Raw genomic sequence first — 24,527 nt, 5'->3', positions numbered from 1 at the left:
TGTGAACCCTTCCGAGAGGTTTGGATTACAGGCGTCTCTCTTAGGAAAGAAGGAAACTTCTCTAATATAGGGTGCTAGGGTTTAGTTCAAAAGAGTAAGGAGCTGTGATTGTATATAATTGGTTCTTCAGTCCAGGAAGTTGTTCTGAAAATAATAACCAGATTATCTTTTGTTTTACTGCATTTCTTAATGGTAAGGTATGTGAGCACACTTACACTTCACATCCAGATTCGATTAGGAGAATGGATAACTCATTAAGCACAGCTGTGTGAGCCTGCTTCTTGTTCCGCGTTCCTTGTCGCTTGTCTTTCTGCATTCAAGAAGTCCTTGGTGGGTCTCACAACTAGTTTCCCCCATTTATATCTAAAGCAAGTCCACCATGACTCCGTAAATTCATGTTGAGAGTGTTCAGGTCTCAACAGCAGTATTCATCCCTCTTCTTGGCTGGTCGCATGGTAGAAATCTACTGATAATGTCCTTGCAAGAGTTGAGCTTTCATGTTTTCTGTCCTTGTGCAGAACTGGTCTGCCAGCACCAGTCACTGGCGCTCTCCTGCGTCTGTTGTACCTTCTTTCATGCTCCTCATGAGATCCTCTCTACAGACCCCTTTCTGCTGCCAGCCCCCAATTCAGTAATGCTTCATTTTAAAAAATATTCAGCTGTCTCTCTGCCTTCCTACTAACTGTCTGATTTTCATACCACTAAAAGCCGTGAAAACAACTCAAGTGTGGACTGATCCTGGGGCAGGGAGGAGGAATTTCCAGCGCAGAAATTTCCAGTTAGTTCCCCCTGATCAAACTGGTTCTTAGAAATAATGCTCATAGATATGAACTCTAACTAACCTAATAGCTACAGTTATCAGCTGATCAGCTGCCAGATAATCTGATTTTTGTCACTCAGTGTAAGTGGTTTAAGCCATCCTCTTTGCAAGTGTGCCATCTGGAACAAACGGGCATCCTCCCCACTGCAGGCTGTGAACGGGATATTCCTGCTGCCCCTGTTAGACAAGAGGTCCTCCTTCTGTGGCCTTTGGTCAAAGGGAGACACCACATGAACATTCCCAGTTTGGCTCCATGAACAGACTGCATTAAGGGGTGGGGGTACCAGCTGGCACTGGGCAGGGGAATGCCCTGGACCCCAGCTGGTGGGAAGATGTGACCCTCATGCCCCAGGGGCTGATAATGCCAGGATCTGGGGACCCAGCTCCGTACCTTAGCCACAGCAGTGTCTCTTGGGGATATGGTATCATCTCCCTCCTCTAAGTTTTTTCCCAGTACTTCTTCCCCTCGGTTTCTGGAGGTGTCTGTAGGACATTTTGACATGGCAGTAAGGTGGCTCCCCCATAGTGAACCATAATAACCTGAAGATTATTTTTTCCACTTTTCCAATCTGGGGCTGCTTTTTCCTGCCAACTGCTCAAGCACACCATGGATGAAGATTCATTTTCTACAGTAATTTAAGCTGTGACAGCAGTACCATAGAACTGTTCATCCAGTTTGGAAAAATTGCCAATGTACGAGTGCAGAAGATAACCCAGAGTTAGACATTTTGTTCTGCAGAGCAGGAACAACCCCTTTGTGCTCTTGGACAGCCAGGGGATTTCATTCTGTTTATTTTTAACTCTCACTGAAGCCAATCAATGCAAGTTTCATCTCCGGTCACGCTGCCAGCGGGGATAAAATGTAAAGCCGTAAATCTCTCTTCAAAGTGGGATTTAGATCCTTACAAACTTTATCAAATCACCCCAATAGATGCTATCTGACATAGATTTATCCACAGTGGTTAATAAGTTACTTGTTTTTTCAATGCAGATGCATTCCTTCTGTGGACATGACAGCAACTAAGCCTGTAACTAATCTGTCAACACTTTTGTTTGCTCTCCCTTTCTCAAAGCAATAGCACACCTGTTTGAGAAGTGCAGAGTTAGTTCTTTCAGTCCTGCTGGGTGATTCCTCTGAGCAGAGGAAGAATGTTCTTTGGTAAGGTTAGAAGAGCCATTCTTTGTGTTATTGTGTTATTCTTCATGCGTGCCAGGTGATTAGTTTGGCTAAGGACAGCGCGAAGGACCCTTAGACTCATGCCGTTTAGACAGACTGAAGCGTGAGATGGAGCCCAGAGGCAGGCAAACCGTGCGCAATAGCTCTTCTTTCTGATAGCTGCTTTGGGACCTGTGATTTCCTACTACTGCGCCAGTCTGGGGATGGTACATGTCAGAGTAGAAGACAACTTGGAGAAAAATCCTGCTTTAAAGGTATTTTCCATAGTGTGGCATAAAAATCCTACAGACTTGGCAACGTTTGTCAGGTAGCTGGGCTTGTGTGGAGTTTGTGTGCATAATGTTATTACTGGGCCACTAGATCAGAGACGTCTTTTTCCAGTGAGTAGTAACCATGAACATACTTTAAAGTGAGCAAAGACCACAAATGAGTACCTCTGGCATGACTCACTCTCTGAGCCCTTCTCAGAGCCTCCAGCTCAGTCCAGACAGAGAAGCTCTGGCCTTCCCTAGTGGAAACTGATAAAACCTGCAAGAAGGAAAGCAGGTAAAACAGTAGGCAGAGAAGAAGAAGAAGCAGGGGCAAGGGAAAAAAAAAGAGTATAAGCAGAACTACCCATTGCTTGAAGTAAAGGGGGTGATTAGTTAGTAACCACAGGCAATAGTCTACATGAGACCTGGGAATATGCTTTAAATGCTGGATCTGTTTTTCTGCAGAATTGTGCTTATAAACATTCCCAAAGCAATGTCTTTAATCAAAGACTCTTGAAAGGGCTCAGGCTCCATGTGGATGCCAACATTCATGTCTTGCTACTGTGCCTGTGCAACATGTGCACTTCCTCCTCTTCCGTTTGACTTCAAGTTGAAGACAAGTATCATGACAGTCCGCATCTGCCAGCAAGCAGCTATTCAGCTGCTCCAGCATTTCATATGCTAACTGCAGTGAAGTCCCATCTCTTGTCAGTTGTCCTCTAATCTTAGCGAAGATATTTTTATTCTTTTTTTTTTTTTAAAGTCTCCCATCTTATCATCTATACTCAGCTCTTTCTTCCATTGCTTCCTTGTTTATGGAAGGATTTTGTCCTAAAATCCAGTGTTCTCTGTGGTCTGGAGAGCTTCATGCTGCCTGTTTGCTCTGTTGTTTAAGTGCTGGTTGCTAATCACACTTCCTGTTATAGGTCTCACCTATTACTAGGTGGCTGCTGTCAGAAGCCAGCTGTGCTGTTTGGAACAGGCTATTAATGGTATCGATTTGGGGACTGTCATTACAGGCATTGAATTTACTTAAAAGTCAAAGTACAAGATCAAAATACACATGTTTATCTGTTTTCCCCGGTAGATTTTTATTTTAAACACAAAACCTGTATTTATGTTTGCAGCTTTAATACTGGAATTATTCTAATACATGACAATTCATAGGAGTTTTGTAATAGAAATAGACAAAACTTTTCTCAACATTCATAATTAGATTAAAAAGAAGACATGAAATGGGATGTGTAATTTAAATCTTCCATATCTTTTTGGATTCACTAATTGGGAGTGTTGCAATGTAGGAATACCCAGAGTGTTTATAAATTTGCAGTGTTTCTTTACAGACCCTTTTTTTCTAACAGGGTCGATTCATTGCCATTTGACAGCTGCTGTTTTGCGGGCTTCAGAAAATGAGTCAAAGTCTTCAGTATAATTCCAAGGATACGTATCAGTGCGGCAAAAGCTGATGACAACTTAAATCCCTGTTGCCAAGGATATATGGGTGTTAAACTGAGCCATGTGTGAATTTTCCAGGTCAGACTCAAGTCATAGTTACACTGAGTAACGAAGGGTGGGGGAGGCCTGGATTGACTCAGGCAGGTATTGTTCAAACGGGGAAATGCAGCAGGCTGCAAGGGGCAGTCCTGGCAGCAGTTAGCCATGCTGTGGTGTTATAGCCATGCAATCGGCCCACTCTAGAAGCCTGCCCTTCTGCAGAGTGCTCTTCCCAGGAGCCGTCCTGCCCTCAGCACCAGCACTGTGTCTGTGCATCGCATCCCCTTGCACAGTGCAAGCACTCTGCCAAGTGGAGGAGGAACTCTTTGCGCATTCCAGTCTCTCCAGCCCCCAGCCTCTCTGCCAAAGCTTCCTCAACACCACAAACTATGTAGATGGAGAAAGAGCATCAGATAGGTGGGAGGGAGCTGCTGCAGCTGGTGGTTCAGTAGGTGGCATTGTTCTCTTAGAGACTGCATGAAAGCAAACCGCTCCCTACCAGAGAGGAGCACCCAGCTGCAGATTTTTTGCTGAGGGTGTGACAATAATCGAGAGGTCTGGCTCCCTGTGGTTACTTAACAGCTTCTGGACCACTTTCAGTCTGACTTCAATTCCCTTTAACAGCTCCCGTAGAGCAACTGCGCTCTTCCCAATGGTCCCTCAGGACTCTTTACTGCCCACTGTGGTCTGTCCCAAACTGTGCAGCACTTGTGGTTTTAGTCCTCTGTCTTACAAGCAGTGAGGAGAGCGAGGTCTGCTTTAAATGAACTCTGTGACAAACACTTAGCTTCAGAAAGAACAAGGCTGAGCGGGCATTCACGTACCAAATTTAGAAGAACTGCAAAAGTTTGTGGGAGTTTCTGGTTGACAGGTGCTTTACAGATGTGATTTACTAACAGTAAGGGGTTTTCATATAAACGTAAGACTTTTCCCTCCCTGTCAGTTCATCGCCTTTCATGACACTAGTCCTTCGTAGTTTTAACACAGTTTTATAGTAATTTGGTTATAAACAAAGGCTTCCCTTCAGCATTCACTAGGAAATGCCTAAATACACTGTGCAAGAAAAGTTGCATTTTATATGGCAATATTATGCCTTACTTTTTAATAGTGATACCAAAAGAATGTGTTTCTATAAAAATGAAAATTAGTGAAAAAACCATATGGAAGACAGAACTAGAGATTGGTCATCTCAAAACCCCAGATCCCACTGCTCCCAAATGTTATAATGAGACTTCAAAATCTACCTCCAGACTTTACAACTGGCCCATCTCTCTGTTGTGGTGCCCAAAGACTGACATTTAGTCACCCGATGTCCCTAGCCATCTAGATAGAGAAAAACGGTTCATCTGGTGAGATGAAGATAAGACAGAAGCCTTTCCAGCAATATGTGTAATGCAGGCATGGCTGTGATAACCACGCTCTTGGGAGATGACCAGTCCTGTTAAACAATTTGGCTGCCCCATGTGAGCTACTCCTAGTTTCTTGTCTTGTTAACTCTTGAGTGGGATACACAATGTAATTGTAAGAGGAGATAAGGTTAGAAAGACATGCGGGTTAGTAATCAAAAACTCCATTCAAAGACTGGTGCTCTGTTGCAGTCTCTGCACTCAGGACAACACATCAACTGTTTGTTACACACAGCCAAAGTATACTGCAAGTCTTCAGTACTGATGGCATGCAGGGAGGCACCCCCTGAGAAAGCATGTGCTCATCCAGCAAATGCACATTTTGAAAAAAAATGAAGGAAAAATTGAAAAAAATAAATTATGTTCTCACCATACAAAATGATGATATGCAGCAGCAGAGGGCTGGCCAAGGCATAGAAAAGGCTTCTATGGCCTGAGGTGGACTATCCCTCCATGCCTTTGAATGGAGAGGGTAATCACAGCATTATTCTGGATGACGTTTATGAGGTTGCACATGATGGAAAAGGACAATAGCTTCCTGAATCCAATTTTCTTCCCACGCAAGGGTAATCACAATCTGTCCCTAAATATTGCAGTGTCCTAGTAATATATACATTTACTCCTCTATCTGGACTGCTGAAAACATTGTGCTGCTTCATTACAGAAATCCATAAACTCGTGTAAAGTTTCTTACATAGTGTCTCAAAAAGCTGGTGGCTTGAAATAAACAAGCAGTTTTGTCAAAGGAGAACAAAACATACCAACTTGAACTTTGCACAGATGATTTTGCAGCACTGAGGCCTACTTCTTCGCTGAATGGGGTTCTAAATTATCTCTGAGCTATTCTGCTTCCAGTTACTCCATCTGTAATCATTCCAGTGTGGTTTCTAAAGGAAATGCATCCATATAAACATGAAAATACTTCCTGTCCATGTTGAGGGGAAGGTTTCTTGGGATTTGTTTGACAGACAACATATCATGAAATCCTTAAATAGTAATTAACCAGCACAACTTGGACAAACTTTTCAAGAAAAGCATCTGTGCATAAACCAAAGTAAAACATTTCTCATTTCATATCATTAAATATGAGTTGGACGTCATATAAAGTTTTGGCCCTTACTCAGGGATTTTTTTATCTGGGGACAGAGGAAGAAGAAAAAGAAAGATGGGAAAGTTTGGGGGTTTTTTGTGGGAAGAAGAAAGAGAAAGATAGGAAAGGTTTCTTGTAAACATTGCTCTGTGACTTCCTCAGAAACAATTCTTTTGACTGGACTCATTTGACCAAAGCAGCCATTTACATTGTAAACATCCACCTCTGAAGCAGATATTTATGAGCAGTTATTTGTAAAAATTACTTCTAAAGGGCAGTTTATCTCATCTGGAAGAACATCTAACATAGGTCAGGTGGGTAAAAATGCCTGCTGCTCTCCTGAGCACGAAGGAAGCTTCATCCAGATGGAGGTCAGCACCCTCCCCAGCTCCCTCCTGACTCTAATGGCTCTCCACATGCCTGGTCTTGGAGCTCTTTCTTCAGCCTGGACTCAGAACTGTCAAGTCGGTTTATTAGTGTGAAGACATTAACTGCAGACTGCACTGCAGGGAAGCAAGGATGCTTAGTGGGATAACAGAGGGACAGAACAAGAGAGAATGATAGACGTCTTAAAAATTATGAGTGGCAGAGGAGGTAAAGGAGGAGCAACTGCTCACTGCCTTAGCAAAAGAACTGGAGGACATTCAATGAAATAACTAGCGGCAGGTTTCATAGCAAACCAAAGGAGGTATTTGTGGGACTGCTTACCACAGGACATTGTGGGTGCCAAAAGTCAGCATGGGTTCAAATGCAAGCTAGAAAAATTCCTAAAAGATATGACCAGTAATTCAGCAATTCCTTGACATTCAACTTTCCAACAGTTTGGAGAATATTCTGGGCAAGTCATGACTATATATGCTTGCACTGCTCTTTCTTCATTTCTTCTGCATTGTCTTGCACTTGTCTGTCTTCATCATCTGTCACTAATTGCTATGATCTGGATGGACCTTTCATCTGATCCAGCAGTGCTGTCCCTACATGCACATGCTTAGCTGCAGCAGGATGAAAGCTAATCCCTACTTCTTTCTCCAGTGCTCATCTTATATGCAACACTTGACTGTTTCTCACCGCAGAATTATTATTATTCCTGTTTCTTCACTGCTAGGAAGAAGCTGTCTCTTCTCCTGAAGGCTGTCAGTCTTTTCATACAGTCAGCATAAAGTGTATCTTCATGTTAAGGGGTTAAAGAGAAAACTCTGAATTCTCAATTTAGTTTTAATTGATGGATTTAGTTTTAATACATCCTGTTTCAGTCAGTCTCTCTCCCTTGATAATCTCAGTGTGCATGATCGACTCTTCTCCAGGGCCAAATATTACCTACTTTTCTGAAGTTACCTCAGAGATGACCAGATCAGATGACCCAAAGGTGCAGTTTACACCTGGAGTTTATGAACTGAATTTTTAAAAGTAGCAGAAGACCTTGGGTGACTCATTTCTGAGACATCTGAAAAGCCTGGGGCTTAAAAACTCATGGGCACTCATTGTAGAAAACCCCACATTTCTTTAGAAACTCTTGATAAACGCTACTTCTTCCCATCCTATGTACAGGAATGTTAGAAACTTTTGAAGAGTCTGCCTCAGTAAAATCAGTATATCTAGTAACTTCCAGTAAATGTTGCACAGGGAATAAAACACGTGCTACATTAATAGGCTCATTTCCTTTCAAATAAAATACAAAATTAATAATGAAATCAGTGATATTTAGATCTAGTCCAGTGCTCATTATCATACATAGTGATTCATCTGGTGCCTTGAGTCTCCAAAACTGAGCTCTGCTAAGAAGATCTGGATTTCTGAAAATTTTAAGCAAAAGATACATCTTAATTCTACATTTTCTGTAGAGGAATTATAGAGGAATGAAGGCAGGTTAATTAACTTTGATAATATACAGCTGTGGGCTGGCTTCAGCGGCGGTGGGTTGGCTGATGTGGATAATGTGCAGCTGTGGCTGGTTCCTACTAATTAGTTAAATAGCTCCAAGGACCGTATGAAGAGGAGCCCTGGGTGAAGAGAGACCAGGAAGAAGCAGAGGGAGGAGAGAGAGTGCCTCACTACATGTAGAGGCCCAGGGAGAAGTAGGGGGCCTGGAGTTGGATGCAGCAGAGGCAAGATGCAGGGTGGACTGGCCTGAAGAGGATGAAGAAACAGCATGGATAGTAGATGAATTTTGAAACCTTGTGGGGACTGGTGGCTGTGCCAGGGCAAGGCATGGGAACTACTTATTGAAGTTAACCTGGTATGGGATGGTAAAAGCCTTGTTGCAGCCAGCTAGTTTTGCTAGTGCTGTGACATTTTCCTCTATAATCTCAGACTTCTCCAAAGAAAACCACATTGTCAAATGTGACAAGAAAACATTGCAAAGGGAGAATTATTCTCAGCCTTTCCTGCATAAAAAGTGAAGCAATCAGCCAGCTATAGCTGTTTAGGCACGCAGAAGTCTTCTGTTTTCCCTGGGTGATCTTCATAATATTTGCATAGTCAAGAACTCAGCAGTACACAAGAGCTGTTGAGACTATCTTGAACTGGACAGGTGGTCACATCAGCAGCCTTCCCTGTAGAGCTGTCTGTAGGCTTTCTGCTTGCGTCACTGCAGCTGAGTGTGGTTTGGGTTGCAGCTAATGGCTCCTCAAAGCACTGCGGCTGTGGGAGGAAATTCTACTTCTCTTGGCTGGGTGAATGACGGGAGAGCAGGGTAGTAAACATGAAATTAGTAAATGTGATCACATACTGTTAAAACCTCTCCAGACCGCACAATGGCATCAGATTGGTACAAGCTTGTGGTTGGTCTCAGGCTGGGATCACTGAGATGGAGTGAACCCAGAGCAGAGGACCAGTGCAACCGAGCGTGTGCTGCTTAAAACCTCATCTTTCAATTCAGTTGTCCCTGAATCTGACACATCAGCCCTGTGCTATGCTGAGGAGAAACTTTATCCTGAATTAGGGAAGGAAAGCATGCAGTGGCAGTATTTCAGCCTGCAGCCGTGTCAGTGTTCGTCCCATCACCAGGCCAGGCACTGCACGTTGGACCGAGGCTCCTGGGTGAGGAAATACCTGTGGTTCAGCGCTTTCACCTGGTCCAGCACTCTGGCAATCTTCTTGCCAACTGCCTGCCACTGTTTGCTTTGTGGTTACTCTGTCTCCCTTTTTAAGTAAAGAGAGAGTAAGACCCACTGACACTTTGTATGTGAACTGTCGGAAAGAAAAGGCTCCTTTTGCCCCCTCTCCCTGTCTTCCCTGTGTATTTGCACAGGCCTCCCATAAGAATTCTTGGTAACCATTTGGGTGTCTGAAATGTAAAGGTCACTTCTGCAGAAGAATGGTACGTAATGCATACATATCTGTGGTGAAGAGATTGGAGTAAACGTTTCCAGACATAGGCTGAAATTTCTGCAAATATATATTTAGTTTGTAAATATTTCCACAGTGTGGTCCCTGTCTCATGCAGTCATATGCAAGTTTCATCCAAGAGGGTTTTAAATCTGTCTCAAGGTTTCCAACACCTTTTAAGTTGTTTCAAGCAATATGCCTGTTTTACAAATGGGAGACCTTCCTAAGGCAAAGTCAAACGATTTGTCAAAACACAAAAGGTCAGCAACAGGACCAGGATTAAATTGCAGTAGTGATGACCCTAATTCCACTCAACTATTCATTGTCACCTGTCCCTGGCTATATACTGTGTATTGATGCAGTGTGAAGTCCTTAAGCATAAAAGACGGGAGTTTTTATTGAAAAGCTGAAGTTTGAGAAAACATCCCGAATGCTCACTACAAACTTCAGCACTTACCATAGAAAATTTTAATCTATAGCTTTTTTTGGCATTATCAAGTGCATTTCTGTTCTAGGTGTTAGAGAAAAGTATGTTAGAGCTGTCTTTAGCAATGTTTGTTTCTAACAAGACATCAGCAAGGTATTTTGCCATAGGAACTCACAAAAGTTTCATATAGCTGCCAGCCAAAACGCTGTTCAAACTCAAAGCTGTTATGTGACAATTGTACCATTCCACCCAGTGGAGAATACAAGCAGCTGTGGGAAAGAGCAGCCCAAAGCTCTCTGGAGACACAGAAAGATTTCTATTGAGTTCAGTGAGTTTTGGGTGAGACCCTTAAGAATGCAGAAGTAATCAATTAATCAAATATTTTAATTTACTCATACAGGACTAAGCATATTTTCTCCTCTAGGAATGTACTAGACAAACAGATGTAAGAGCTTGAGTTCAAACAGAGCTAACTGCAGCAATATGAGAAAATTTGAGGTAAATGTGAAATCAGCTGCAAAAATACGAAGTGATTATTGAAATTATGCAATCCTTCCCCCCCAAAAAAAAACCCCAAACAAACAAAAAAACCAACAAAACACAAAAAAGCGAACAAAACCCCAACCAACAAAACCCACCTTTGAGCCAAGGGTAATTCCAAACTGTTTGAATATACAAATATTTGCTTAGGCATATTTCTAAGTAATGTCTTTAAAAACTTATTCTCCAAAGCCAGATGAACCAGGATGAAAAAAATAAGAAATGACATATGCTTGTATTAACTGAATATGTTATAGCCATTGGCAAACTTGTATGGTAATTATTTCTTCCAGAGAAGGTCATCCTGTATCATGTGCTTTATAATAGAGGGATGCTTATGTAATATGATTATCCAAACCACTTGGATGACACCAGCTAAGTCAGGACCAGGATTTCTTATGGGTCAGTTCTGAATTATTTCTGCATTCTGTAGAATGCAGTTAGTTCTGTATTATCTCTACAACAAGACTGCTTATCACAAAATGCTTAAATGGTATTTGGAGCAAAGCCCAGCACCCAGCACTCCCTGTCCCACTTAAGTACCCTAACCATGGGACCATATAGCAACACTTCCTCCTGTTTTCTCTCTTTTCCCATAGATTATTGCATACTTGGCTTCACAGTGACAACAGGAGGGTGGAATATGGTCCCTCCCACCTAACTGAAAACCTTGTGTCTGAAGCATTCATATAGTAGATAGGAGCTGTGGGTTTGAACCCTCTTGGGTTCGGATCCCCTAGAGCTCTGATCTCATGAGTCTCTGTGCAATGCTTTTATCACCAGACAATATACAAACAGTGAGTAATGTCACCTCCTCCTCTGGCTGCATATTAAAGGAAGATGTTAAAATGCTACATGGTTTGTAACTGCAGGTAGAAGTGTTGTGAAAGAGGTTAGGAGCTTCTGTCCTTTGGATTTTAGGCATCCTATAGGACTGAACCTGGCAACCTTCTGATCGTCCAAACTTGCTTGCTGATCTATTGATAAATAGACAGAACTTCTTTTCACAGGGATTACTGAGTTCCAAAAAATGGGGGGCCTTTGTACTTACTTTTTATACTAATTTGTGAGTGACGATCTCAAACACACTGTAAACATTAGTTGCAGTGCATCCAAGGGAACTAACATGGAGTTTTCTCATTTCACAACAAACAGGTAAAGAAATGCTCAGACGTAGTGCCTAGGAAGCAAAACACATCAGTTGTCCTAGTGGATATTCTGCCGTGGGGATACCGTGAACCTAAAATATGCATGTATTTTTTTCCTTCATTAATTATTTTAGACTGCATCCATTCTCATTAGGTTCTTAGATAAGTGAGTTTCTGTCTAATTTTCCAGTTTCTGAATTCACCCTTTGGCTCGGTGACTGGCTTCCATTTTATGTCTCCGGAGAACATAATGTACTGCCTGAATAACTATGCTGTTTTATGTCCAAGGCACTTATCTGCTTCCATTAAACCATGTTGAGATTTAAAATTAACACAGGAGAAGGGAAGACTACTCTGATCCAGATTCTTATCTCAGCTGCTTTGGTATAAATTCAGTGATTAGAATTCTAATGGAATTCTCCTTTTCTTGAGATTTTTGTAAACTGTTTTTTCAACAGTAAACTTGGTCCTTACTTGGTGCTTACTTGGTCCTTCAGTAAATATTTCCAACAGTAAATGGTTAAAAGCTGAGACAATTCAGGTTTTGTTCATATTTCTCCCTTTCACCAAACCAGACTTATTTGAGAAAAGATGAAAAAATTATTAAGGGAAAGTAATGGCCTGAAATTCTGTTCTTGTCAAAAATAATTAAAAGGTAGTTTTACAGAGGCAGAGTTGCAAGATTTGTAATTATAGAGCAGTTGAAGAGTTATTCAAACTGTCATGGATGCTGAAGGATGACTGTTTAGACTTAGAGTTGACAGATGATTAAGTAACAGTCACAAAACCACATTGACTGAAAGTAAAACAGTTAAATTAGTTTAAAGGACTTTAATGACGTGAGATACTTGGGGTCCCAGCTGGCAGCATGTATTCCACAAACTCCAAGTTCTTTCATCTACGTGTTGTCCATCACGTTAGTTCGTCGTAACCTTTGTTCAATATCCTGTCCATATTTTCTTTGTCTGACTCAAACACTGCTAGGCAAAGGTAGTAATTTTGAATTCTGCTCATTCTACACTTACTATTTTTTATCACTATTCCGTTCATGTCAGGAAATACAAGTTCAGTATATTTAAATATTTAAACACAAAACTGTGTGGGGAGTAAGCCTGTAAAGTTATTACTGATAGAACTGTTCAGACAAATAACATTTGCCAGCAATAAAGTGACCCTAAACTTCAGGATGAAACTTCTCAACCTATTTAGTGGCCTTCCCAGTTCATACCCCACATACCTTGAATACTCCTATAGAAATTCATATGTCTTAGGATTTAGCCAGTTGCTTCTCCAAAAAGGCTCCAACAGGTATTCCTATCTTCCCTGACTTCTTGTTGAACTGTTGATAGGCGAGAAAGTGTTTTCTGAGGGTCCCTGGGGCTATTGACCCACGTATGAGTTTTGGATCCATAGAGCAAAGCAGAGGGCTCGCCTCCCAAGAAATAAAAGCCTCCCCAGGAGGCTGTTCTCCTACCAGGCAGATTTTGTTTTACACGGGAGTGAAGGGTATGAAGAAGCTCACTCATATCAGTAAATCATCCAGGAGACCTACTGCAAATGGCAGTAACCTCAATGCTGAAGTAATAATATTGATGTAACTACAGTAGACTTAGGACAAATTGATCTAAAAGAGGATCAGAGCACAGGAGGCAGTTTTGTCCTTTATTAATCAGCTCCTAGACCTGGAAGAGGGACAGCTTTATGGCTTGTGTCTGCTGTCATTTTTTGTCACGCTTGATGAAATGGACTCTGAACCTGAAAGGAATGGACCACAGTCCGGGGCTTACCATTACAAGAGTCCAATAAGATGACTAAATCTTCACAAAGTGAATCTGATTCATTTTCAGTCATCTGTGGATCAGATTTAATTACTAATTATGTTGCTTCATAATCAACTAATGAACATGTTTCAGTACATTTGAGAAACTAGTGCCTTTTTCAGTAACACAAGGATTTTGCTAGAAACCCTGTTATTAAACTAATGATCAGCACTAGGGGGATGATCTCAACTGTAGTGTTTTTCACAGTTTACATGCTTGAGCAGTGTGATTTATAGAGGTTACATTGCGAAATATATTTACAGTTTTTATCATAATATTTAATTGAAGTTCTATATGTTGTCCTAATTTCACTAGATAAGTAGTTTGCCATAAGCTGTTTGCACCCTTAAAAGTTGATGTGATTTATTAAGTGCTTTTCAATACAAAGCTTTTTAGATTATGTAGTGGATATGTGCATAGTATATTGCATATACAAGCTCAAACATATGGTATTAATAAAAGAGTGATGGTTCTGACAATTTCCTTTTCTAAATAATGCAGCATTTTTTAAGGACTGAAGATGCCAAGATAGCCATTCTGTAATCTAACATGCACAGATGTACTTGAACACATGGTCATCAACGCATGTCTGTAAACTCACATAAGTATAGTGTGAATCACCCTTGGAACTCTCCCACAAAAGCCTTATCCAAAGTCTGTTTAAATCTATAGAAAGATTCCCACTGATTTTGTTATGTTGTGGAAGAGGTCCAAAAGGGATGAGTACAGATGTTTCTTTGCAGAAGGCAGATTATCAGCTTCTTTAAGAACTGGTGAAATCCTCTCATGACAAAACTTCCATTAACTTTATTGAGATCAGGATTTTCCCTATGTATGTTTAGACAATCAGCTTTATATGCTCTTTAATGACCAAGAAGCAATGCTGATAAATCTGGGTTTTCCATAATGAATAATTGATCTTCAGCTGCATAAAGTATCCCTGCCAGTGCACTACAACTGATATTCTTACACAATATTGAGATATTTTAGGGAATGTAGACTCATTCTTCATTCAGACATCTATTTTACCCTCAGTCCCTGCTGGGATTCACAGACCAAGTGTTTCTTTGCCTTTTAATGTGCAAGCTAATTAACATCAGTACTGGTGCCACTAAAAATTGCATGGTAACTAGCATGCTTGCCTAAAGAAGTAGAAATCTAGGTTCAAATCCCTCCTCTGCCCTGTGTGGCCCGAACTTGCACCTCCCATGTCCTAGGAAGCTGCCTGGACTTACATGAATAGGGATGATATATGATTAAAGCTGTCCAAATTTCTATCAGATGTTTAAGTATTCACTGAAGGGCTTATGGGAATGTAAATCTTCCTTCTCATGGCTGAGTGCCCCAGAAGCACAAAACTGGAGATGTATTTAGCCATTGGATAATTTGTTTACCATTTGCTTTCTTTCTCCCCACCCCAAAAAAAACCTATTGGCTATTCTGGGGACACCTCAGAGAGATTTTCAGGACTTTTCTCACTCTGGCTTAGCAGTTTGAGCACTCCTCCATGAGATGTGGTTTAAGCACTCTTGACAGAGGAGGGCTGCAGAATAAGCAACTACTGTCGTAGCCAGATCAAACAAATTCAGGTACCAGCAATGAAGGACCTTTGGCTGAAATCAAGCTGTCACTGGTGTCAGTAAGAAATGAGAAGAAATCATGTTTTCCTTTGTAAAAACAGGCACACAAGTGGAACAGAAGGAACTTCAAACTAATACTGTTACATTTTCTAACTATTCTGCTCCTGCTTACTAATTTACTCTTGTTAATTTTTAGGACAAGGCCTTAAGGGTTTTCTTTTCTGTAAATTTTATCAGCTGGCTTCTTTTTAAAAAGCTATAACCTTTCTTTCCTTTCCTGCAGGTCCTGTTGCCACCATATGATGATCCTGTGAACGGGGCTGCTAAAGATCCACCACCACCTTATGTGTCAGCATAAGTGCAAGTGTGCTGTGTACCGAGGCAGGATAGCTTTTTTTTCAGACATTGGAGCAATAGTTTGATAATTTCACTTCCAGGATATAACCTCTATGGGTTAATACATTGCTGTTTTGCTGACATATTGAAACCTAAATGTATGATTAAAATCCTGTAGATAGTTTTAATAATTTGCTGCATCTACAGTAGTGTTTCAGAAACTAGTGAACTAGTTTCAGAACAATTCTGGGTAGCACTAAGGTTATAGTAGTCACTGAATAGCTTTTTCCACCGTGTCTGACATGCAGTGCTAGAGAACATAGAATTGCATTCTCAATCAGGTTCAGAGTGTAACTTTCTTTTTTTCATTTGTAAAACTTCCAAAGCATTACAAATGTGTTTCTCAGATGCCCACTTTCACCTTCAGAATACAGACCACGTCCGAAAAAGTGACATTCCACTTCATTCCTGTTCTGCAAGAATTTATTAAGTTATTATGCTGTGAAGGGTGATGATTGCAAGGAGAAGAATGAGTCTTATGCACTATTCTCATCAACCTGGCTAATGGGAAAAAAATTTAATTGGGAAGAATAAGTATGGGAAATGAGAGTAGACAGAGCACTCTGTGACGTGTAGCAAGCCAGAACCTATGGTCTACACGGATTCACTTTGTCCTAGCCTGCAACCATTCTAACGCTCAAAAAACCAAAAGAGTTCCTACCAACGTGTGGTAATTTTCTTTTCTGGCCTACTCACTTTTTTTTTTCCCCAGCAACTTCATATATAGTATTTTGAGGTCACAAAATCCCTGCTTTTAAAGTCCCATGGTTAGGTAACAAAGCTGCGTCTTTCTCACTCAATATGCAAATATTTTCCCATTGGAATGTGCCTGTAAATATTGCAACGTTCTGCTGAGTGTGAGCTAAATTATGCAGATTATAAGATATATGTTCCCAACCTATGGGAAACTTATGCATGGAACTTCCTTGAGCATTAGCAGATACGTTCTGCGTGTTTCTCATATACATCAACATGGGAGTTTTAGATTCCTTTTATGACTGAATAGGTTGTGCCGAGAATCTTTCTTATGGGACTCATCCATCCATGAATGCTTGTGTGAGGTATTTATTTCTTCCCAAAGAAGTGCCTCCTGCACATGTAACTTTTTGTTGTTGATTAAGGTTCCACTTTTAATTGAAAAGGAACAGGAAAAGGGAATATAATGCATGTCTCTACCTCTCATCATTTCTCCCTGTGTTGTCTCCTCTACATTTGGGGTGATTGAACAGCCTGAAGCCAGACTGATGCCCTTGCAACCACCCCAGGTAAAGGGCAGTGCAGAGCTGAGCCACAGTTTGGACGGGCACCAGAAGAAATCAAGGTGCTGTCTCTCCTGTGGCTGGGCTGGCATGTGAGTCCATACCCTTCTTAAGGAGGACACCTGTACTAACCTTTAGTGCATTGATTCCATTCCACACGCTGAAGAAGAGTGGAGCTTTTCCTGCCTTTTTCTGGAAAAAAGCTTTCCAGGGGAACGCAGAACCAACAACTTATTTTCATGGAGGTTGCAACTGTGTGACCATCCTTGCAGAGACCAGGGAAGGAAGGGCCAGACTCTTTCTGCCTGTGTCTTCCACACCCCTGGGAAAAGACAGGTCCCCAGCTGTTTGCTGGAATTTTACTTCAGGGTTCATCTGCTCTGAGATCAAACAAAGCAATGCTTTTGACTGAACCAATCCTGAAGTCCATCCATTGATCTCTGTCACAGTCCTATTGCTTCCTTCAGAATAACTCTGTGTATTATTATCTCATTACAATTCTCTTCGGGAATCAGTCTGAATTTGGGGGTTGGGCTGGCTGGCTGGGCTTCTGAGCTTCATTTTCTTTCATTCTTGACAGATTTGTGAAAGATTTTAAATAGTCATCTGTTTGAGAAAAGCTGGTTGTAAATACATTGCATCTGTGTATACAAACTTCTCTACAATAAAAGGGTGTTTCCTCAAGACTATGGAAATCATTTTTGCTGATCTTCCGAGTACAAACATACGCGAATTCCTGTCCAGCCAATCTGATATGGCAGGATTTTCTTTGTAAATTACCTAAACGACAGTTTTGCAGTCCACTCACCAGTCCATTCACCAGCTTTCCCTCCATACTGTATAAATGGAGAATAGAACACTAAGTTCTATAATTTACTGTATGATAAAAACAAGAGATAATTCAAGCTTTTAGTTCATTGTCCAGAACTGCAGGCAGTTTTCTGAATCTGATGAAGTGTGTGATACAGAACTGGGCTATGCTGAGCTACACCAAAAGTTGGGGCTTCTTTTTCTCCACATCATTATAGGGATAATGTTGTGCTAATTCACATGAAATTTATGTAGGCTTTAGCTTGTCTTACTAAAGAATCAAGACTTCTTCACACATACCATACGTGCGTAAGTGCAAGTACATGTGTCCTGCCAGTACTCCTAATACATTTTGGATTTTGTCCAGTTTGAGTTAAAAGAGGGCAGAGAGGTTATGGTATTAAACCCATGACATTCCTGCACATACTGTAGATGGCAGCTGGTAGGAGGGAGCAGATAATATAATATAAGCTCCACTCTGCTGACATATCAGAGGATCTACATGGGAGACGAGTTCCCCTGCTCCCAAAGGAAAAGAAGATTCTCAGGGTTATGTGAAGAGACATGAACTCCAGCTGAAGGTTCTTTATCCTCAGGTGTTGAATTTATTCTCCAATTCCATGTCTCATCCTGGGATTTCACACCACAGCTTTACTGTAATGATTTTTTAATAGTCAGTCATCACTGAACACAAAAACCCACTAAAAACTCAGCTTCTTAATTTCCTGTGCTTTGTGAACTGCTTGCTCCTAACAATGCTTTTTTCACTATTTCTTGATTTTTTTTTCCTTTCTCCCAGATATTAGCAGCATGTGCTTACTCAAATTCTATCCTGTTATCTTATATTCTAATATAGCAGTTTATTAATAATTCTAGTAAATTAAGAGTGGAAAGAAAATATTTTCAGGGTATGCTGACATGGATCATCATAAATACAGGGACAAAACCAGCAAGTAAGAATTTAAACCTTGATAGTACCAGAAATATAAGTAGATCTTTTGCTGAAATATTGCAATTTGTTTAAATATCTGTTATAGGCATTGCAGGCTCCACAAATCCTACACATGCTAAGGCACAAATCCCATTTCTCTCCTCTGTGTCTGACGCTCTTATTCCTGATGGAATAGTACAAGTTCCCTTTGTTGTATACTCATCCATGTATTGTACTGGAGAAAGCAAAGACGAATTTTTAGTGGTGACCCACCAGTGTGGTGTATGTGCTTGTAAGTACATTAAATATTCTAAAACAATTATTAATGACCATTATTTTAGGTGTTAGCCTGTAACTGTACTTCTGTACTTCTTTGGAAAGACTTCTGGTTAGTAAAAAAATTCAGACTTGATATGTTACCAAAGGCCATACCAGACCGACTTATGGCCAGAGAAAAGCTTGGCAAGGAAGCAGTGGGACTGATAACTAGTCTGAAACAAATTATAAATTCTGTGCTTTCAAAATAGGGCATTCCTCACCGCTACCCCACGGGCCAAAGTATAGCAGCTAGGGACACCATGGACAGTTTTAACAAATTCTTGCCAGTATCAACAACTCTGCACATTGATGCATGGAATAGGCAAGATGGAAGATTTGGCTGCCAGTCGGGGCAGAAAAGAGAAAAACGAGAACAGGGACAGAGCATGGGAGGGCAATGTTCATGGATGTCCTTTAAACAGCACAGAGACAGATGTCATTGCATTGACAGGGTTCACCACTACAAACTTGATGGGCTTATGTTCTCTTTTTCTCCTGTGTTATGGTCAGGAGGAAATATAATTGCTCCTGTAACCTGTTATGTGAGTTGTTACACCAGAGGTTTCAGACTTTTAGCACTGGAGTGGATGATACCTTGGTCTTATTTGTTGGACAGCTTTATTTGTCGAAAACTAAAGGAGTATTGGTTCAATTCCTGCCAAACTGTCCAGTTCGACAGAAGTCTCCAAACTGCTTCTCTGGAGCCAAGTCATATCCCTAATATCCTTAGAGGCTGCTCTGCTTAGAGGTTCTCTCCTTAAAGGCTCCTCTCCTTAAGGTCTGCTTCTTTGGAGCTAAGTTGTATCCTTCCCATTTACATGTCTCAGCTGCAGAAATTCTAGCCAGGTACCACAAACAAACAAACAAACAACAAAAAAAAATAATTCCTTGTGAAATTTCAGTGCCTATGGCTACGGAGATTTTCCAGGACTATCTCAGTTCATGGCTCTGAGAAACCCAAAACAGGAGCTATAGCTTTCTAAAGGGAGGCTTGGCTCTGATAAATCCGGATTAGAGTTCTTTCAGAGGACTCTGGTATTTGTAAACGATGTCTCCACACCCATGGATTTGGCCCAAAATGGTTCTGCAACGTGGCCAGTTTTTCAGCTAAATAGCTCAGCAGGGTGTGGAAGCCAGATCTGTGACCTTCTGCCTGCAGCCTGTCTACCTCCACCAGAACGCGATCCTGAAGCAACAGGAGCGAAACCCTCATTGTCACCCAGCCAGCAGGTACAAAGTTATTTCAAAGCAAAAAGGCAGTTCTACAACTATATCCTGGACAACGAGCTACAACAGTAGTTTATTTTAATGAAGAACTTATGTGAAATTTAATACAGTAAATTACTTTTTCTCTTGCAGATTATTCAAACCTTTCAAGCAGAAGGGTTTTCAGAAAGTCATGAAAGGTTTGTCCTTTGTAGCCAAGGCGGGGCTTAACTAATTAGTCTGAGTGGAGGACATGGGGTCACTTCAAGGCTGAATAAGCAGCAAGGAGATGAATCAGGCATGCCGCAGGGCTGGCTACTTGGCTTACAGGAGAAGCCTGGTAGCCAGCAGAGACAGAAGAGCTGTGAAGCTGCTCTGAGAGAGGGAGGTGCAGCACGGCAGAGTCTCTGCAGCCATTTCAGACGACCTCTCTTTGCTCTGAGCAATAGCAGGGATGAGCCACACACAGCTTTTTAGCCCAGAGCTTGGGCTCCATCACAGTACCTAAATGTATCATGCTAATAACTCTATCTAACAGGTTTCTGTTTTCATATAAACTTTGCCCAAGTATTCAAATACTTCTGTTTTTTTGAGAGGCTGAGAGATTTTTTTTGAGATTCCTTCTACTTCACCACCAGGGACTCCCCAGTGTTGATCACTTGTAATTTTGAAACTTTCTCCCTCCAAAGTGCTCCATTTCAGGTCCCTTCATGACAGCAGAGGCAAGGATGCAATGAGAGGCAGAGATCCAACATCACTTGTAGACTTTCAGCATCAAATCCTCTGAGCACACTCAGTGTCAGGATGGGCAAGGTTTCTTAAAAATATAGATACTGTCCTAATAAGACAGATGTGTTCTACTTTACGGGTGGCAGATCTTTCAGGCTCCTCTCTGGGCCAGAGGCAAGCACAAACAGGTGCCCTGTCTCTCATGGAGAAAATGTGGCTGGACAGACAATTACTTTTATAGTTATATTTTCTGTATCACCAGTACACCAGTTTAAGACTGCTAAATAAACAATAAATTGGTGGAACACTCTGGGACATTGGTGCTATTTATATGAATGTGGTCATTCTTGGCAGTATCAGATGCACCCACCTGAGGGCAGCAAGGGCAATGAAAGTAAAGGAAGAAAGGCAAGAAGAACAAAAGAGCAAATTGAAAGCTGAAAAATTTTACAAATATTTGTCTTTTGTGAGTTCATAAAATCTTCTCCCATGAAATCGTTAGAAAACTAGAATGGGTTTAATTTCCTTCATTGCATTAGAGCCGAGGATGAAATTAGCTTTATCAGTTGCACAGGCCAGCTTAAATTTCCTGCTATTGTGTGATCATGCTTCTTTGCTTCTCATAAAGAAAAAGCAACTAAAGAAGTTCAACAGGCTTTTAATGAGCCAGACTAGCTGATGCAATAGTTCGTTGTTCAGTTTTGGTTTGGTTTTCTTTTAATTTTTTTTTCTCTGTGTGTGTGTGTGTGTGTGTGTGTGTCCCCACAAATATTGAAGTTTTCTTCCTTTTTTTAATGCAAATGTTTTCCTTTTAAATGTAGGTATTTACTAAAGGTATCAGTGGCCACATTTTCAACTTAGGACCTGGCTGGTTTCTGTTCCAAAGGTATACTTTATTTGTGTTTTTAAATCTTGTGATTCAGCAGGGGGAATAAAAACAACCCAGAGCACAACATAATACATTGTTACCTTTTGGTTGCTTTTTCCTCTCTTTGCAGTTCAATTTTTCAGCCTGGATAAAAAGTTCTGACACAGTAATTTGAACAAATAAATACAATAAAGGCAAAGTATCATTATGCTGAACAAACACTGTGAACACTTCAGGAGTCCAGAAAAGTAGACTCCCTGTGAAGAAGTGAAGCTCAGAAAAACTCGTCTGTAGCTGTTGTACTCCTGTCAGCACTGAGCAACATAACAGAAGTTTCCATAATTGCTGCTGTGTGGCTGTGCACAGTGACATTTAGGTGTGGGCTACGTGTAACCGCTGGAGCTGCCTTACCTGTGGCCCTTGGATGAGAGGCTGCACGGGCAGCACAGTCTCAGTTGAACTGGGACGAGTTCATTTTACATGAGCAGCCTGAGGATGAGCTTCGAAAAGGGAAGTCTGAGAAAAGGAGAGAGGTGAATATTTGAGGGGGTATGGCTTTGTCTCAGGGGTTATGAGACCAGATAGAGTCACAAGCTGGGAAACTTTTGAGATGTGATCCATGGTTATATCTGTGATGCCTACAAACACCCAACATACGATGTCTTGTCTGGACATTTTTTAGTTTCTAACCAGCATTCCTTCATTTTACTTATCTTTAAGTAAGATACTTAGTAAGATGAAAAGTATCTTACTTTTTATCTTATTTATATAGATAAATGTCTTATATAGATAAAAAGTAAGATACTAAGTAAGATAAGAAGAACTTTTATAGATAAAGTACATAATTGATTCTTCTTTGCTTTTGAAGCAAAAAGAGCTTATTCATCTTACTGTAAGCGTAACTTTTCCCTTTGGGTTGGATTCAGCAGCAGTATTAGCAGTATCCTTTTATTACCTAGCCAGGTTTAACTCAGCTACAAACAGTACCGAGGTTACTACAGATCTTTGGCATCTCATACTTTTTCTTTTATGGCACTTTTGCTCTGATGCCTTTTTCTGTGAAATACCATCTTACATTTAGATGGATTTTCCAGATATGTGGCAGTAGAGAGGGCTGAGGAATTTTTTAACATTACTAGGAATACATTAAATAATTTAAGGTATTCTATATCTGTAATATCTACTACTATATCTAATATGTTTTCAAGAAGCCTTTCATCCTTAGTCCTTTCACAATTTCTATTTCAAAGGTTTTTCCTCCAGTCTTTAAAAGCACTGTGATCTGGTGCAGAGCCAAAACATTGGCAAATGCCACCAATGCCAGCAGTGGTGGTACTCAAAAAGGGTGTTTTGGAGAGTTCCTGAATTAATTTAGACTTCAGATATGGTAGAAGATTGACCATACAAGGCTATAACCTAGAAAGACTGAACACCAACCTTGGGGACTGTTTTTTAGGTCATTTCCTACCTAAATTTTTCCATAATTCTGTCATTCAGTGCATTACTCAGAAAACTGATTATAGAATACAGGACTGCTTGGGGAAACAGATTTTGCCAGACTATCTTTTTTTTCTTTTTTTAAAGGGGCTATGAAATGGATCAATATGGGGGCAACTGTAAACATTATACACTTGGACATTTCTCAGGCACTTTACCTGATTCAACACAGTATTTTGACTAGAGAACTAGAATGATACAGCAACAGCATTGCACATATGAAACAGATTGCAAAACAGCTGATAAATCTCAGCTGTATGTGAGCAAAGAATATTCAGTAAGTGAATATGTTTCAAGAGATATTCTGAAAGATCAGGTTTTGACTCCATGATCCTTAAAATTCTTCTTCCATGACTTTAAAGTAAGCATAAATCATCAATAAAATGGAAAATAAAAAAGATTCTATATTGCCTATACCTTAAGTTGTGAATAATCCAAGCAGAATGTTTAAAAAACCTTGCAGTGAGTTAGCAAAGAGCTGAAAGAACCATTAGAGAGTTGGAAAATATGCCATCAAGTGAAAAACTCAGGAAATGCAATGCCTTTAATAACTCAGATTTAGGAGGTGACTTAAGGACATCATACAAGTAAGCACATAGGGAACAAAACTTCAATAAAAGGTGTCTTCAATGCAGCCAACAGAAGTGTAACAGCACCTAATGATAGAAACCTGCAGATAGAAAAATCAGACTAGAAACAAGCTGGTTTTCTACATCTTTGTCCTTTGATCATGTTTTGTAAGCATTTTTTTTCTCCCTGGTATTTTTTTGAGTAATAAAGGACTGTTTTTGTAAGGCAATCCATAAATTAATTCAGGAATTAATTAATTCAGGGAAACTCTATATCTTTTCATATGTAGAAGTCTCAAAAAAGAACTTGGATGTCTAATTCCAAAACTGATGACTAGACAGCGAGTTCAATGGCTGCCCAACCTCACAAATGCTTCAACTTAATGTTTGGCTGCTCCCTGCAGTTCTGCATTACGAACCAGGTTTTTTCCAGCCTGTGGAGCTTGGCATTCACCTCCTGCCTTGGCCAAGGGTGATCTGGTAAGGAGAAAGACCTGATAACTACATTTTAACACACCACCAGTTTGGACAGGGCTGATCAGGCTGGTGCCCAGCTCATGCACAAGCTCCCTGAAGCCATTCAGCCACCTGAGTCTCCCCATGTGCTCTTACAACATACCCAGCACAAGCAGGCAGAAATCTGCTCTTCACAAAATGCAGAAGGGGCTTCTAGTGCCTTTTGCAGGACATTCCAAAGGGCAGGTGTGGCTTGGCTGTTACTACCTACTGTTTGAACTGAGGCTCGGAGCATCTGCCCTGGATGTATGCCTGAAACCGAGCACAGGGTGACCAGCACAAGGAGTCACGGAGAGCTGGGCAGACCTGCCACCCTTTCTTGGCTCCCAAGGTCTTCTGCACAGCCCT

General features: G+C 40.8%; 1 protein-coding gene across 1 annotated transcript in view; it reads left to right on the top strand.

The window, feature by feature from the left end:
- LAPTM4B (lysosomal protein transmembrane 4 beta) overlaps positions 1-17,421 on the top strand; it is a 61,967-nt gene extending 44,546 nt beyond the window's left edge. The window contains exon 7 of the mRNA XM_037381147.1: positions 15,364-17,421. Within this exon, the coding sequence (XP_037237044.1) occupies positions 15,364-15,438 (75 nt within the window). The 3' untranslated portion in view covers positions 15,439-17,421. The remainder of the gene's footprint in view (positions 1-15,363) is intronic.
- Positions 17,422-24,527: the final 7,106 nt, after the last annotated feature.

Source organism: Falco rusticolus, chromosome 3 (assembly GCF_015220075.1).
Source record: "Falco rusticolus isolate bFalRus1 chromosome 3, bFalRus1.pri, whole genome shotgun sequence".
Taxonomy (NCBI): Eukaryota; Metazoa; Chordata; class Aves; order Falconiformes; family Falconidae; genus Falco; species Falco rusticolus.
The sequence above is the reverse complement of the archived record's forward strand: the minus strand, read 5'-3'. Positions and strand labels throughout refer to the sequence as shown.